At 39.0% G+C, this 12374-nt stretch overlaps 1 protein-coding gene across 1 annotated transcript in view; it reads right to left on the bottom strand.

The window, feature by feature from the left end:
- ap3b1a (adaptor related protein complex 3 subunit beta 1a) overlaps positions 1 to 7685 on the bottom strand; it is a 118497-nt gene extending 110812 nt beyond the window's left edge. Inside the window, exon 1 of the mRNA XM_088629613.1 lies at positions 7356 to 7685. Within this exon, the coding sequence (XP_088485739.1) occupies positions 7356 to 7492 (137 nt within the window). The 5' untranslated portion in view covers positions 7493 to 7685. The remainder of the gene's footprint in view (positions 1 to 7355) is intronic.
- Between the last annotated feature and the right edge of the window lie 4689 nt (positions 7686 to 12374).

Genomic DNA, 12374 nt, shown 5'->3' with positions numbered 1-12374 from the left:
TTCTCTGTTTTAAATTCTAGCGTCACTTGCAACAAGTGTCAAGACCATGTTTGAGCTCAATTTGTCCAATTATCATTCTCAACATATCCTTCCAAGTTCCCAGTGGTGCTCTAGACATGTGGGAGTTGCTCGGTGAACTTCCCAGATCTAGTTCACACTATTCCCAGTGTTCCTAGTTCACCTTATTCCCTGTCCCAGGTCTAAACTAGTGAAGGAATCGTTGGCTGAACCAGCCAATTCAAACTGAATGTGGGAAGACTTTTACTCAACCTTTCATGGTTGGTTCTTTAAATCCATACGTTTTCTAACCACTTCATCCAATACAGGGTCGTCGGGGGAGCCAGAGCCTATCCCAATAAGTTATGGATGTAAGACAGAATACACCCTGGATTGGACACCGACCTACCACCATGTCCTTGGACCACGAGAGGAAGCCATTGCACTCGACACACAAACGTTGGGAGAACATGCAAACTCCACACAGACAGCACCCCAGGTTCTGGGATCGAACTCGGGACCCCCAGGAGCTCAAGGCAACAATGCTGACCACTGCGCCAACATGCCTGCCCTGGTTCTTTAAATCTGCAACATAAAACTTAAATCAATCTTTTAAACACAGTACTGTTAGGTGGCTCTCCTATACACCAGCACAAAGATGAATACAACAAACAATTCAGAGATATTTATATATAATTATATATAATTAATTAGTTGCTTTACATTCACTGGCATCACAGCCATGATAAAGACCTTGGAAACAGAGAACTGGGTGCAGTCTTTCATGATTAGCACAGAGCTTTCTTCCATAAGTTGGGAACAAAGTTTATTTGACCACCTTGGCTTAGGTGCGTTAAAAGACACCTCCCTGATTTTAGTACAAGTTTCTATATAAGGGACAGCTAACCCTGGTCCTGGAAAGCCACAACAATTTCTACACATAAGAAAACTTTAGTTTGATCACCTAAGCAACACATTTGTTCAATAAGAGGTTAAGAGATCATTTGAATTGAAAATACCAACAACCTGCAGCTCTCAGGCACCACAGCTCCTGAATGAATTGAACTAACTTTTTTAATTCATCATATCTATACAATATAATCATTAAAAGGTGACCTGTATGGCCTCCTGAACTGTGATTAGTCAGGACCATAGCCTACCACCCTTGTTCTATATCAGTAATAAAATACATACAAATATAAGAATCTGGTCAGGCTGAAATAGAAAATAACCTTTGGGGGTTTTGTGATGGAATAAAGCACCATACTTTTACTGTATGATATCTCTGCAAAAATAAAACACCTTGCAATATAGCACACATATAATATCTGAACTTCTAAACTCAAAAAACCCATAAGCTTTCAAATTCACAATACATTTGAAGCTGTTCTATCTCAAGACCAAGATATAAGTTCCAAACAATTGAAGCCTGCCCTCTTGTGGTTTATAGCCGGAAATGCTACCTCTTGGTTGTTCTGGTGAAAATCTAGTTACTTGGGTGAACAGCATTTAGTTCTAAAATTTGAACAGATTTACCTTGCTAGCAGATGGTCACCAAAATAAACAGAGAGAGGTACAGAAAATAATCAGTTATTTTTATGACAACAACATACTGAATTTGGAACTACTGTTCACCCTGACACGAAAAACCCACTGTTTTGATTAATTCCCCATCTAATGACATAGATTAGGTTCTGCTGAAGGTCTTGATTTTATTTTTTGAAAATTATTTTTCAACCAGAAGACTGAACCACAGCAATCTGACTACGGTAGTGATGCACAGTTCCAAAGCTGGATCCCCACACTGAGCATTTTCATTCCATCTCTGATTTGATGATTATTAACTCTTACTGAACTAATAATTATCTTCACTGCACTAACTGAACACTGTTCAAGGATCTTTAGCTGTTGATTATTTAAAAAGATATAGATAACCTGCTAGATTCTACAGCCTGATTTGAGCTGTACACCTAACCTACTTTCTGAAACAAAAACACTTGGCACCTACCTTGGGTTAAAAAAACACTTTTCAAGGTAAATTCAACACAAACTGATATTTGGAGACAAATCCCTTTGTTCTGAACTTTACTCCATACTGTATGATTAAACCGCAAAATAAATCTCAGAAGAAAATCTTTTTTGTGTGTCAGGGTATGTTATTGCAATTATTACAGCAACCCAGCAAGTAATAAAAAAAACTACTAATTTCAACAAATAACAAGTACTACAAGGCATCACTTACAGAAGGTTAACATACATTAAGCCATCATTAAGGAAAGAATAATATACAATGCAATAATTCTCTTCATAACACAAATGCTTTTTTGTAAACATGAAAAACATGTTTCAGCCTACGTTTAAGGTTTAAGGTTACATTTATCATTTAATATCTAAAATCAGAAGCACTTCTCCTCAAACTGGAAAAAAAAAAACAGAAATTACCCACCCACAAACTGAATGAAAATATGTAGTGGTTATGCAGACACCCAAAAGCTCTCTTCCCCATTTTGTTGTGCCGTACACTTTTGCTACCATAGTGAAAAACAACAATAATAATAATCCGATAGACAAACTCGAAAAGCAGTAAAATTGTATTTCTCTTTCTATTTTTGCCAAGAGAACCCATATCATAGAATGGGTAAAGGAGCAAATATTACTGGCACATACCATGAGATTGCATAAACAATACCCATCATTAAATAGTGCAATTCACTCATTTTTTTAAAGCGTTCTGAGCCTTATTTGTGGGCTCACATTCCTGATAACTGGCGCTGCGCAGTTAGTGATCATGTGAGAATGATTTCTTAAATTAATGCCAGAGGGACAGAACTGCTTCTTTCAAAACCATGAATTCACCATCACACTGATGAAAGCTTGCCAGACACTTGTTTAAAAGTTAAAAAGAGACGTAGCACAATGTGGTACATGCCTATCATCGAAGCATATTGTATTAGAGCTTGCATGAAGAGGAACAAGATAAACTGATCATTGATAATTATAGACCATTTTATTAAACTTTGCTGTGTACATTAATCAGGGATAAACCATGCTTCATTAATGCCCCATTAATCACTTCATCCCTAATTATAAATTGATTGTACTGTATGTAGGCTAACAAGACTAAACGCTTGTCTAATGAGCTTCAGTGATTTCTGATCACCAGAGGACTCGGTGAACATTAAAGAAATACCATGGCAACCACATGGACTGAAACTTTGGCTTTTGAGGGGGAAACAACTTACTGATTAAGCCTTGGATCTGAACTGTTCTCACCTTCCTTCAAACCCTAAAGTCAAGCTGAAGGCATGCTCACATTCCCAAATGTGACAGTCTCCTTTCTTTGTTTCACATTTCAGCTCCTAACAAACTTTAGGCTGCAGTGTCTAGCAAGAATAATTTTTTATTATGTGCTTGCCAAGAGAAATTCATTTTCACAAGCAACTGTGCAACAGAACAAGTATAAATGGTTAGCTGCTGACACAGGCACAGAAACATGGTATGAATTTCTGCCCCTGCTAAATCACTGAGTAACACTCAATTGCTGCCATTACGAGAGACTGTGACAGCAAATGCTAAAATTCACACCTCCACTCCTCTCATCCTGAGCATGAAATAAAAAGAGTGACAATGTAATGTGGTAGTGCGCTTATGAAGTTTCATGAACAAAAAATGATGCCTGCTTGCATAAAATGCACGCAAGTTCACCATTTTAATCATACTTTAATGATGCCTACAATGGTAACACCATGATTCAACATCACACAGCAGCATAGCTGCAGTTTGCTTATCAGCACTAATGAGAACAGTAAAAGCCGATGTTTTCTAACTAATTCCATCTCTGTCTCTTTAGGTGATCTTTAACCATTCCTATACAAGTGAAACCATGAGGGAAAGACAGTGTTTGAAGGTAGTCGTGAAGGGGTTAAGAATACCAATGTTAAAGATTAAACCTGTTGTTGAAGGGGATATATCACAACATAGTGTTACACCAACAATGTGGTGCACAACATTTTGCTTCTGCCCTTAACATTACAGAGTGCATTCCCACACAGCCATGACCACTGTTGTTTCTGATCAAAATGAGAGAACATCTCTGCTGTTTCTCTTGTAGGCTTGTGTTTGAGTGCAGTGAGAACTCGCCGCAAGATGTGTGCCAGAACCGTGCTAATGTGCTTATAACCAGCCATACACCCAATTCCAGCACATCTAAAATTAATCTTGACTCTGACTTAGTGGTATATAAAATGTGTACATCAGCACAGATTTTTTTAAGGAAGATGGGGTCCATTTTATACTGTCCCAAAAAACAAGAAAAAGCATAAAATCTCTGCCATGGCCTGACCAGTAACTACACAGGGCTTCCTTTATAAAATGTAAACTATCCTTCAATGATTCCTCAGGAAAAGCTGGTTCTTACACTCATAACGTATGTATTCTGTCTATTTCAGAACACTCTACTCACTGATAAGGTCAATAAATGTGCACCAGTTCAGTTACATGTTTTCGGGTCAGGCAGCTCCAGCACTTTATAATACGGGATCTACTGCCATCTAGTGGTATTTAAGATACAAGCCCAGTTGGCCACATGTTCACTAGGATGTCTTGTCAACGATCCTACTCCATCTACACTTCAATACAGTTCAAACTTGTAAATAAAACCTACTTGCACTCCAAATGCAATGAGGATCTAAACAACAATGACTACACTGTCCACGGTTTATTATATATCTGTGAATCTAAGAGATCAAAATGAATGTTTATACAAAATTCAGAAGATTTTGATCTATCTATATGCAACTTCAACTACAGGCTTTTTTATTATTATTTCACAGACAATGGCCAAAACAACAATTAAGGATTAGCCTTGGAAAATCAAGTATCCATATGTCTAGCACATACAAACAGCAGACACACTAGGATGCCACACTGGCTTGAAATACAGTACTAGAGATGGTAATGTTTTAAACCAGACAAACATTTAAATAAGTAGGCTCATGTTGCGGGAACTGTCCACCACTGCATTAGAGCAGTTAATAAAACGCTGGGACATGATGTGAGGTCAGTACAGCCTATATGTGCCATGGCACAGTCTACCAGTGCCTGGAATCCTGCAGGAGGGATGTGGCACCATTCCTCCAAGAGAAAGTCAACCAGCTTACGCCTGGTTGATGGAGGGAAAACTGTCTCTGGCATTGTTGCAGAAAATCCCACAAATGCAAGATAGGGGGTTCAGGTCTAGTTACTATGAACACCAGGACATCCGGAATGGATAACATCAGTGTCATGCACATCAAACTACTGAGTGACCTCATGTGCTCTGCGGACAGTGCCCCTGTCATCCGAGAAGACACCCCCTCCCAGCAGGACAGAAATGTTCCAAGAAGGGGTGAAGTTGATAACTCAATGTTATTAAACAGCGATTTGAATTGACTTTCTAAGTGAATCGGTGCATCCCACAACATTATAGAACCAAACAATCCTTCGGTGCTTATCTCTTGCAGTCATGCTAGTTGTAATTATAGGCAACCACTACTGTCTAATATTTTTATACATGGCTCTGAGCAAGCTAGTCTATTCTTAGCTTAATTAACACATGAGCCACACCTGTGTGGCAGCCCTTGCTTTCAATATACTTGGTATCCCTCATTTACACAGGTAATTCCATCTTTGGTCCACTGCCTGTACAATACATTGTGATTTTTTACTATATTAATTTCATGGGGTTGAATATAGCCACTAAGGCCTTAAGAATCTTCAGTCTTTAAAATTGGCCGGTTAGCTCAGTTGGGTAGAACGTGGTGCTAATAACGCCAAGGTCGTGGGTTCGATCCCCGTACGGGCCAAGTATTTTTCTGTGTTAAGCTGCTGATGCACTGCAATTTCCCTCACGGGATCAATGAAGTATCTATCTATCTTCATACAATCATGGTTTTGAACCTACTGAGCTTTGAATGGTACTAAATATGACCTGTTGACTCACAAAGATAATTAGACTATTTTTGCTGATAAATAATGTTGGCTTTATCTATCATTCTGCTCTTACAATATTCATCTGTCCAAGGAAAATAGCCTTTATCAAATAAAATTCCCACCTGGAAGACAGTATGTTGAAATTGAGCAAAGAAAATCTGCTGCTTGCCCTTTGTAATGCTGTTTTAACGTAATGCTACTCTTACATTTGGAATGGCTTTACTCCCATTTGTAACTGTCATTTCTATATACTGGCCTCTTTATAATAGAGCTTATTGCCAAACCCCGTCCAAGACTTGAAGGAATAGTGAAAGAACTGTAGCTTATTATGTCGCATTAACCCACATTCCTTATGAATACTTTTGAGATACAGCGCTTAAAAACGTATGACAAACGTGTGACACTTTCTGGCCTTCCTCTGAAATGCATCGTCCATTCTTAAGCTGGACCATAACAATAAGATTCGTTTTAATTTAATTTTAACTACGTGATACAAATAAACACATATGAAGAGGTATGTTGCAAAACACTTTGTATTTAATTTCCGCACTCAAGCGTTTTATACATTTTACACATTATGCAGTGTAATTACATTTTAAAACATTTAATTAAAATACTTTACATTGAGTATCACAAATTCTCCGAAAAGTACACGGATTGCCCATTGGTATGTTTAATCAAAGGTATGTGACGTTTTATAGAAGTCAGTCTGCCTTTGTGAAAACGTCAAAACTCTTGAAGATTCGAGAGGTCATATGAATGCATTTGAGATAACCTACACACGAAGCAAAAAGCCAAAACCCAGAAAGAAAAGGCAGTTTTATACTAAATGCTAAAAGTAAATAAAATATAATTTAAAAATGCATACGATTTAGGATTCGCTCAAAAATATATAGAAGTTTTTCTAACTAATGAAATCACCCAAGCACTTCGGCATTACTCCAACACAAAAATCAGCGTTGTAAACCATGAAAAAAATAATTAACTTCTCTTTCCGTGACCGAGGATTTTCAAGTGTTTCACTTCCCTTCGCCTTTTCTATAATGTCCTATAACACTAACAGTGGTGCATCACTCATAGTAGAAGGTTTGGTTATCTGTGCTGGCTGACACTATAAGTGTTAGCAAAAACTATAACAGTTAGCAATTCGTATTTAAGTGGGGGAAAACTCCGTAATCCATACACAGTTTAGTTACTATCCGCCGTTCTCTTCAATTATTATTTGCAGACAGTAGTATGATGTCAAAACAGAAGTTTCGCCACCTGTGTAGCGGTAACAGAGTGTCTAAGGTAACCCCCATGTAAATGTTTTAGAGTTATATCGAGTTGAGAACTTAATGAACGGTCGTCATCTCGATCGGTGATTATTTCAGATCACTAATGCTTACCTTTTGAAATCGGAGCTGAAAAGGCCAAGTCCCATCCCAGCAGATGAAGTCGGAGTTGTCTCCTGTCCAGCTTCCACAGCCGACTCCGCTCCTCCTTGGTCATTGTACGACAAGTTGTTTGTCGACATGCTTAACATTGGCGTTCCTCTGGCTAAACAGCGAATAACCTAGGCTGTAACAAACTGATGACTCTCTGAATCTGAATGCGGATTTAAAAATAAAAAAATAAATTTATCACCAGACCAAATCTAAAACTTTTTCTGCAATGTGCAACTTTTTTTCTCCTCCTCCACGCAGTACCGGAAGTGTGAGCTGGAATTGTGAGGGTCACATGACAGAGGCATGAGGGGCCCCCCTCCCCCGAGGGAGTGGCCTGCTCTGGGCGCTGCACCTGACCTTCGTGTTGCTGTGGTAACCTTGGCCTCGACCCAATCAGAAACCGTAGTGGCAGCACAGGGCGTTCAATCAAAACGGAGAGCTCCTAGTAAGGAGCGTGAACGTGGAGAAGTCTGACGCTTTTTTAAAAAGTCTAAAATTCATATTGACATCAAATTTATATATTCTGAAGAACACGGGAAATTAACGAGCTTATTTTATGTTCACATTTGAGAAATGAATGAACGATTGTACGTTTGAATTTAATACGTAAAAGTTTTGACCTTGTAATGAAAGAGAAGACACAACTACTTAAAATGGGAAATACGTGTTTGGTTTTTATTTTGTAACTATTCGGTGTGCTCTTTCTGCCCTCCTTCTTCAATTCCTTAAGTATCCATTAAAAAGTAAAAAAAAATGTTTTTATTACCTTGTATTGAAGATCTGTGGACGCAAAGCTACAGTATAGCCGAATGCATTAATTATTTTGTTATTAGCTTTACAATTGCACGTCTATGTGCATTAAGTAAGCAGCTTCACATCAGGCGCGTTTTGGGAGGTGTCTAGTAGTGCAGAATACTAGTGCATTATTAGGTCGGCTGTGCAGGATACTCAAGTGCAGTCCGAACAGGTGAGCTTTGAAGAGGCACCTGGAGGTGTTGAGGTTGCAGCAGTTCTCGGATTTGTAAGGGGCAAGTCAGACTGGGGGTAAGCATCGGAGATGTGGGCACTGTAGGCGTAAGACTGATTAGATGGCATGTTTGGTCAACCAGCAGAGTAAGGTTGAGAATAAAAGGGGATTTAAGCAGGCGCAGATAGAGGATAGAGCCAGGAAGGACATTGGGGTCAGACAGTAAACTCTCAGGTCTTGTCCGCGATCTGAAAGAAAAAGGGAATAGGCGGCTGCTGAAGTGAGCGAAACAGAGGAGCGGTACAAAAGAAACAAAAACAATTGGAGGAGTTAGAGAGGGTGAATTGCTGTTACAGGTGGTTAAGAGGGACAAGGCAAGAGACACAGAATGCATACTGTGAGGGTAATTCCTATATATAAATATGTTGCTCAGGAGGAAGAAGAAAATGTTAAGAAAAAATGGTTAGAAATGTCATGGGAGGAAATAAGGAAGCCCAGGGAGTAGGTGTATCTAGAGCTCTAGGATTGGTGATAACATCACAGCTTGGTAAAAAGAATGAGAAAAAAAGAAGAAAGAAGAGCATTTGGAGAAGTATGAAGAAAATAGGGAGGAACAGGGATTATTTGGTTTTCAGCCTGTTAAGGAAATGAATGTCGCTCCCTCGAAACCTAGATTGTATTGAATTCTACCGACGACAGTTAGCCCAGCCTTTTGGCATATTGAAATTGATCGGTCTCTGGCAAGTGACATTGCATGGCTCTGATGGCAGTGGTATTCAAGAGAGATTGTAATCTAATCTTGGCAGAGCTGTGCCTGTTACAACAGTGCGTGGACACAGATTATGCCTATCAGTCTTTGAGGTTGCTTCTGAGAAAAATGGAGTTTTGAGGAGCAGAGCATAACTGAATTTATTCAGAACTGAGCTTGTTACTGCCTAGGAACTTGGAACGTGATTTCTCCTGAATCAAGAGGCACAACCTTCTGGCCTTGCAGTATTTGGTGCCCATGAGAGGCCATGATTAAATCTTGGCAGGAGCGTGATCAAATGTGTCAAAGGCAGCTGTGAGGTCAAATGTTTCACAAGGATCTCTCAAGGACAGCCTCTGTGTGCTTGCTGGGCATCCATCTGGCTAGGCCATGGGAGAGTCCTGATGTCCTGATTTTCTTGATTGTAGATATTGTGGGTTTGATTTAGGCCACTGTATGATCAAACTCTTGTCAGTGCAGTGTGCACAGCACCTTGGTAGTGTTTAACCTGCTTTGCAGTTGTAATATGAGAAAACTCATTTTACAACTAGAAGGAGAGAAGTAGAGTCTGAGTCTTGTGTCCAAGGATGCTTATATAAAAATTAATGATACGTGATTTTAGACCAGAAAAAGCACAGTTTGTGTGGTGTACATTGTTTTGTCCTGTGAAGTAAATATGACGAAATGTGCTATGTTTGGTAATAGCCATGCCATTACTGTAATCTGTGCAACAATTTCATAAACTGTGTTACAATAAATAAAAGGTTTTTAGACTACACTATCTCAGCAAATATATTGCCCTTTCCCTTCAGAAAGTGTTTTATTCTTTGCAAACGAAGGACACCATTAGCTGTACCTTTATTTACAGAAGAGATAAGGCTAGCTTAAAAACGATAACTCCACCGACAGAAGTGAATAGAGATGAATAAAAGCATTGTTCTGTGAGATGATTCAGACAGACCACACTACTAAGATCTGTTTTGTGAAAGAAGGGTGATGAAAGCTTTGCTGTTTGCCTCAAAGCCCTAACAAGTCCTTTGTCAGCGCTGCTCAAATCAATAATTGAGAACAAATACCTTTTTAATGATAAATTGCCAGCATCACAATAGGCTGGTAATGTGTGGCATATAGAAAACATTTCTGTTTGCAAAGAGGAACTGGCTCTCAATAAATCCTCTTGTATATATTTTAATTACTCTTCACAAGTTATCTGGAGGAGCTAATGGTTAAGATTTCAGTCTTTTGTTACATTCTCAATTTTCTAAAAGGACCAATGCAAAATTACTCAGAAATTTACAATATTTTTTTTTACTAGGCCTCACAATGTCAGAAATCCACCAGTACTCACCAGACAGATGGTCCAACAGCTTTAAATGGTGGGAAAAATGTTGGAAGGAAATGTTTTTCTTGTATAAATACAAGCCATTCAGAAGTGCCCAGGGTCTTATAAGACTGTGAATAATGTTATATATTGTCTTCTTAGAACACAGACCAAAAACACGTCATGAATTGCACAGAGTGGGAGCCTGCGGCAGTGTGTAAAGTTAATTCCACACTGAAAGGCATACAAAAAGAAAAAGAGTTACAGCTTTTTCTGCTGTGAGGTAAGGAGAGAAAGAGTGCTGGGGTATGGAGCCCAAAAAAACGGTATGTGAGAATCGGCACAGCAGGTGAGAAAGAGTCTCCAAATGAAGGGAAAAGTGAGGGACCAATTCTAGGATAAGTGTAAAAATCTGAATACTGTAACTGAATAGTACGGTTCTTTTTTAACAAATTAGTTTCTAGACTAAGAATAAGAGATCTGGTGGAAGGTGTGATCCTAGATTGTGGATAATCTTGGCTTTTGATGACTCTTTTGAATAAGAGTCCTGGAAACCCTTGAAGTGATACAGACAGTACGTTCAGTGCAATCATGGCCAGGAGAAGAAAAACTCACTAGAGGAACTATCAGCTTGGGGAAATCTTTGATCCTCGCTGCTCTGATGTATTACACAAGTGAATGAGTAACACGGTTTATGCTGGTCATTTTGTGATGTGGTCTTGTGTTTATTTTTCTGAAATTCTTGTTCTAGAATTAGGTTGGCTCTGTGACTTGGAATCAGAAAATGCACAGCATGCAGCTTTGCAGTGCTATCGTGCTGCATTGCTAAGCCTCCTGCTTGGATCGATACTGCGTGTTGATGATGAGAAAGGAGCTTTGTTTTTAAAATTGTGAACCAAATGTACAACCGACTCAAAAATGTGTTCCAACTTTAAGCATACTACATGTGTCTCTTTTTGCTACATAAGTGATATTATTATTATTGTTCCTATTTTTTAGTGTTAAACACCGTTACATGTTTTAGGGATTTAAAACAGGGGGAAATTTCTGTGTTTTGTTAGGATTCAGAGTCAATTAGAAAGAATATTTGTTGTTTTTCTGTTCTACCCAGTAATAAAAATAGATGTCAGCAATATTACTCATCTTTAAAAGACCAATATCATAACTCTCATAACACCATAAACAATCTTACCATATTTCTCTTGTCTGCAGCCAGTTTCCATTTCTGAGTCATGTGCCCCAGAGGACATTATGGTTATGAAATACAAGTCAAAAAAAGTCGCTGAAGTGAAGGTCTCTCAACCTGATTGAGGTCTCTCAACTCCAGGCCTGCTGTGCATTGCTGAAGTGAAGTCAGTCTTTGAGCAGTGTAAAGATAGGCTGGCAGTTGGTTGCAAAGCTGAGGCATGGTGCATAACAGTATTCCAAAAAGGGGTTATCAAAGTCTTTTCACTGCTACTTGTAATGACATGGAAAACATGGAAGTACATAAGGTGGATGCAGCAATTCTGACACATTCCTTTATTTCATTAGATTTAAAATTTCATTCAGCACATTTTAATTTTTACATTAGACATTATTGGACATGGGGGGTGGGAGGGGGTGGTTGGAATTGCTGCCTCACAGTGCTGGGGCCCTATATTCAGTTCCTGTCTCGCTATCTGCTTGAAGTTTGCATGTACTCCCTATGTTCAAGTGGGCTTCTTCCGCGTCTTCTGGTTTCCTTCCACAGTCTAAAGACATACTTGTAGGTTAATGGGCCTCTGTGAAAACTGGCCCTGGTGTGAGTGTGCACCCCTTGCTTGCCAGGATAGACTCTGGCTACCCTCGACACTGTATTGGATGAAGTGGTTGGAAAATGTATGCATGTTGTTAATATTTCCACTGCTATTAAATAACACAATTGTCCCTGGTGTGCTGTGTCTGTGTGTGCCCTGCAATGGA

Source organism: Lepisosteus platostomus, chromosome 4 (assembly GCF_059453375.1).
Source record: "Lepisosteus platostomus isolate fLepPlt1 chromosome 4, fLepPlt1.hap1, whole genome shotgun sequence".
NCBI classification, from domain to species: Eukaryota; Metazoa; Chordata; class Actinopteri; order Semionotiformes; family Lepisosteidae; genus Lepisosteus; species Lepisosteus platostomus.
The sequence above is the reverse complement of the archived record's forward strand: the minus strand, read 5'-3'. Positions and strand labels throughout refer to the sequence as shown.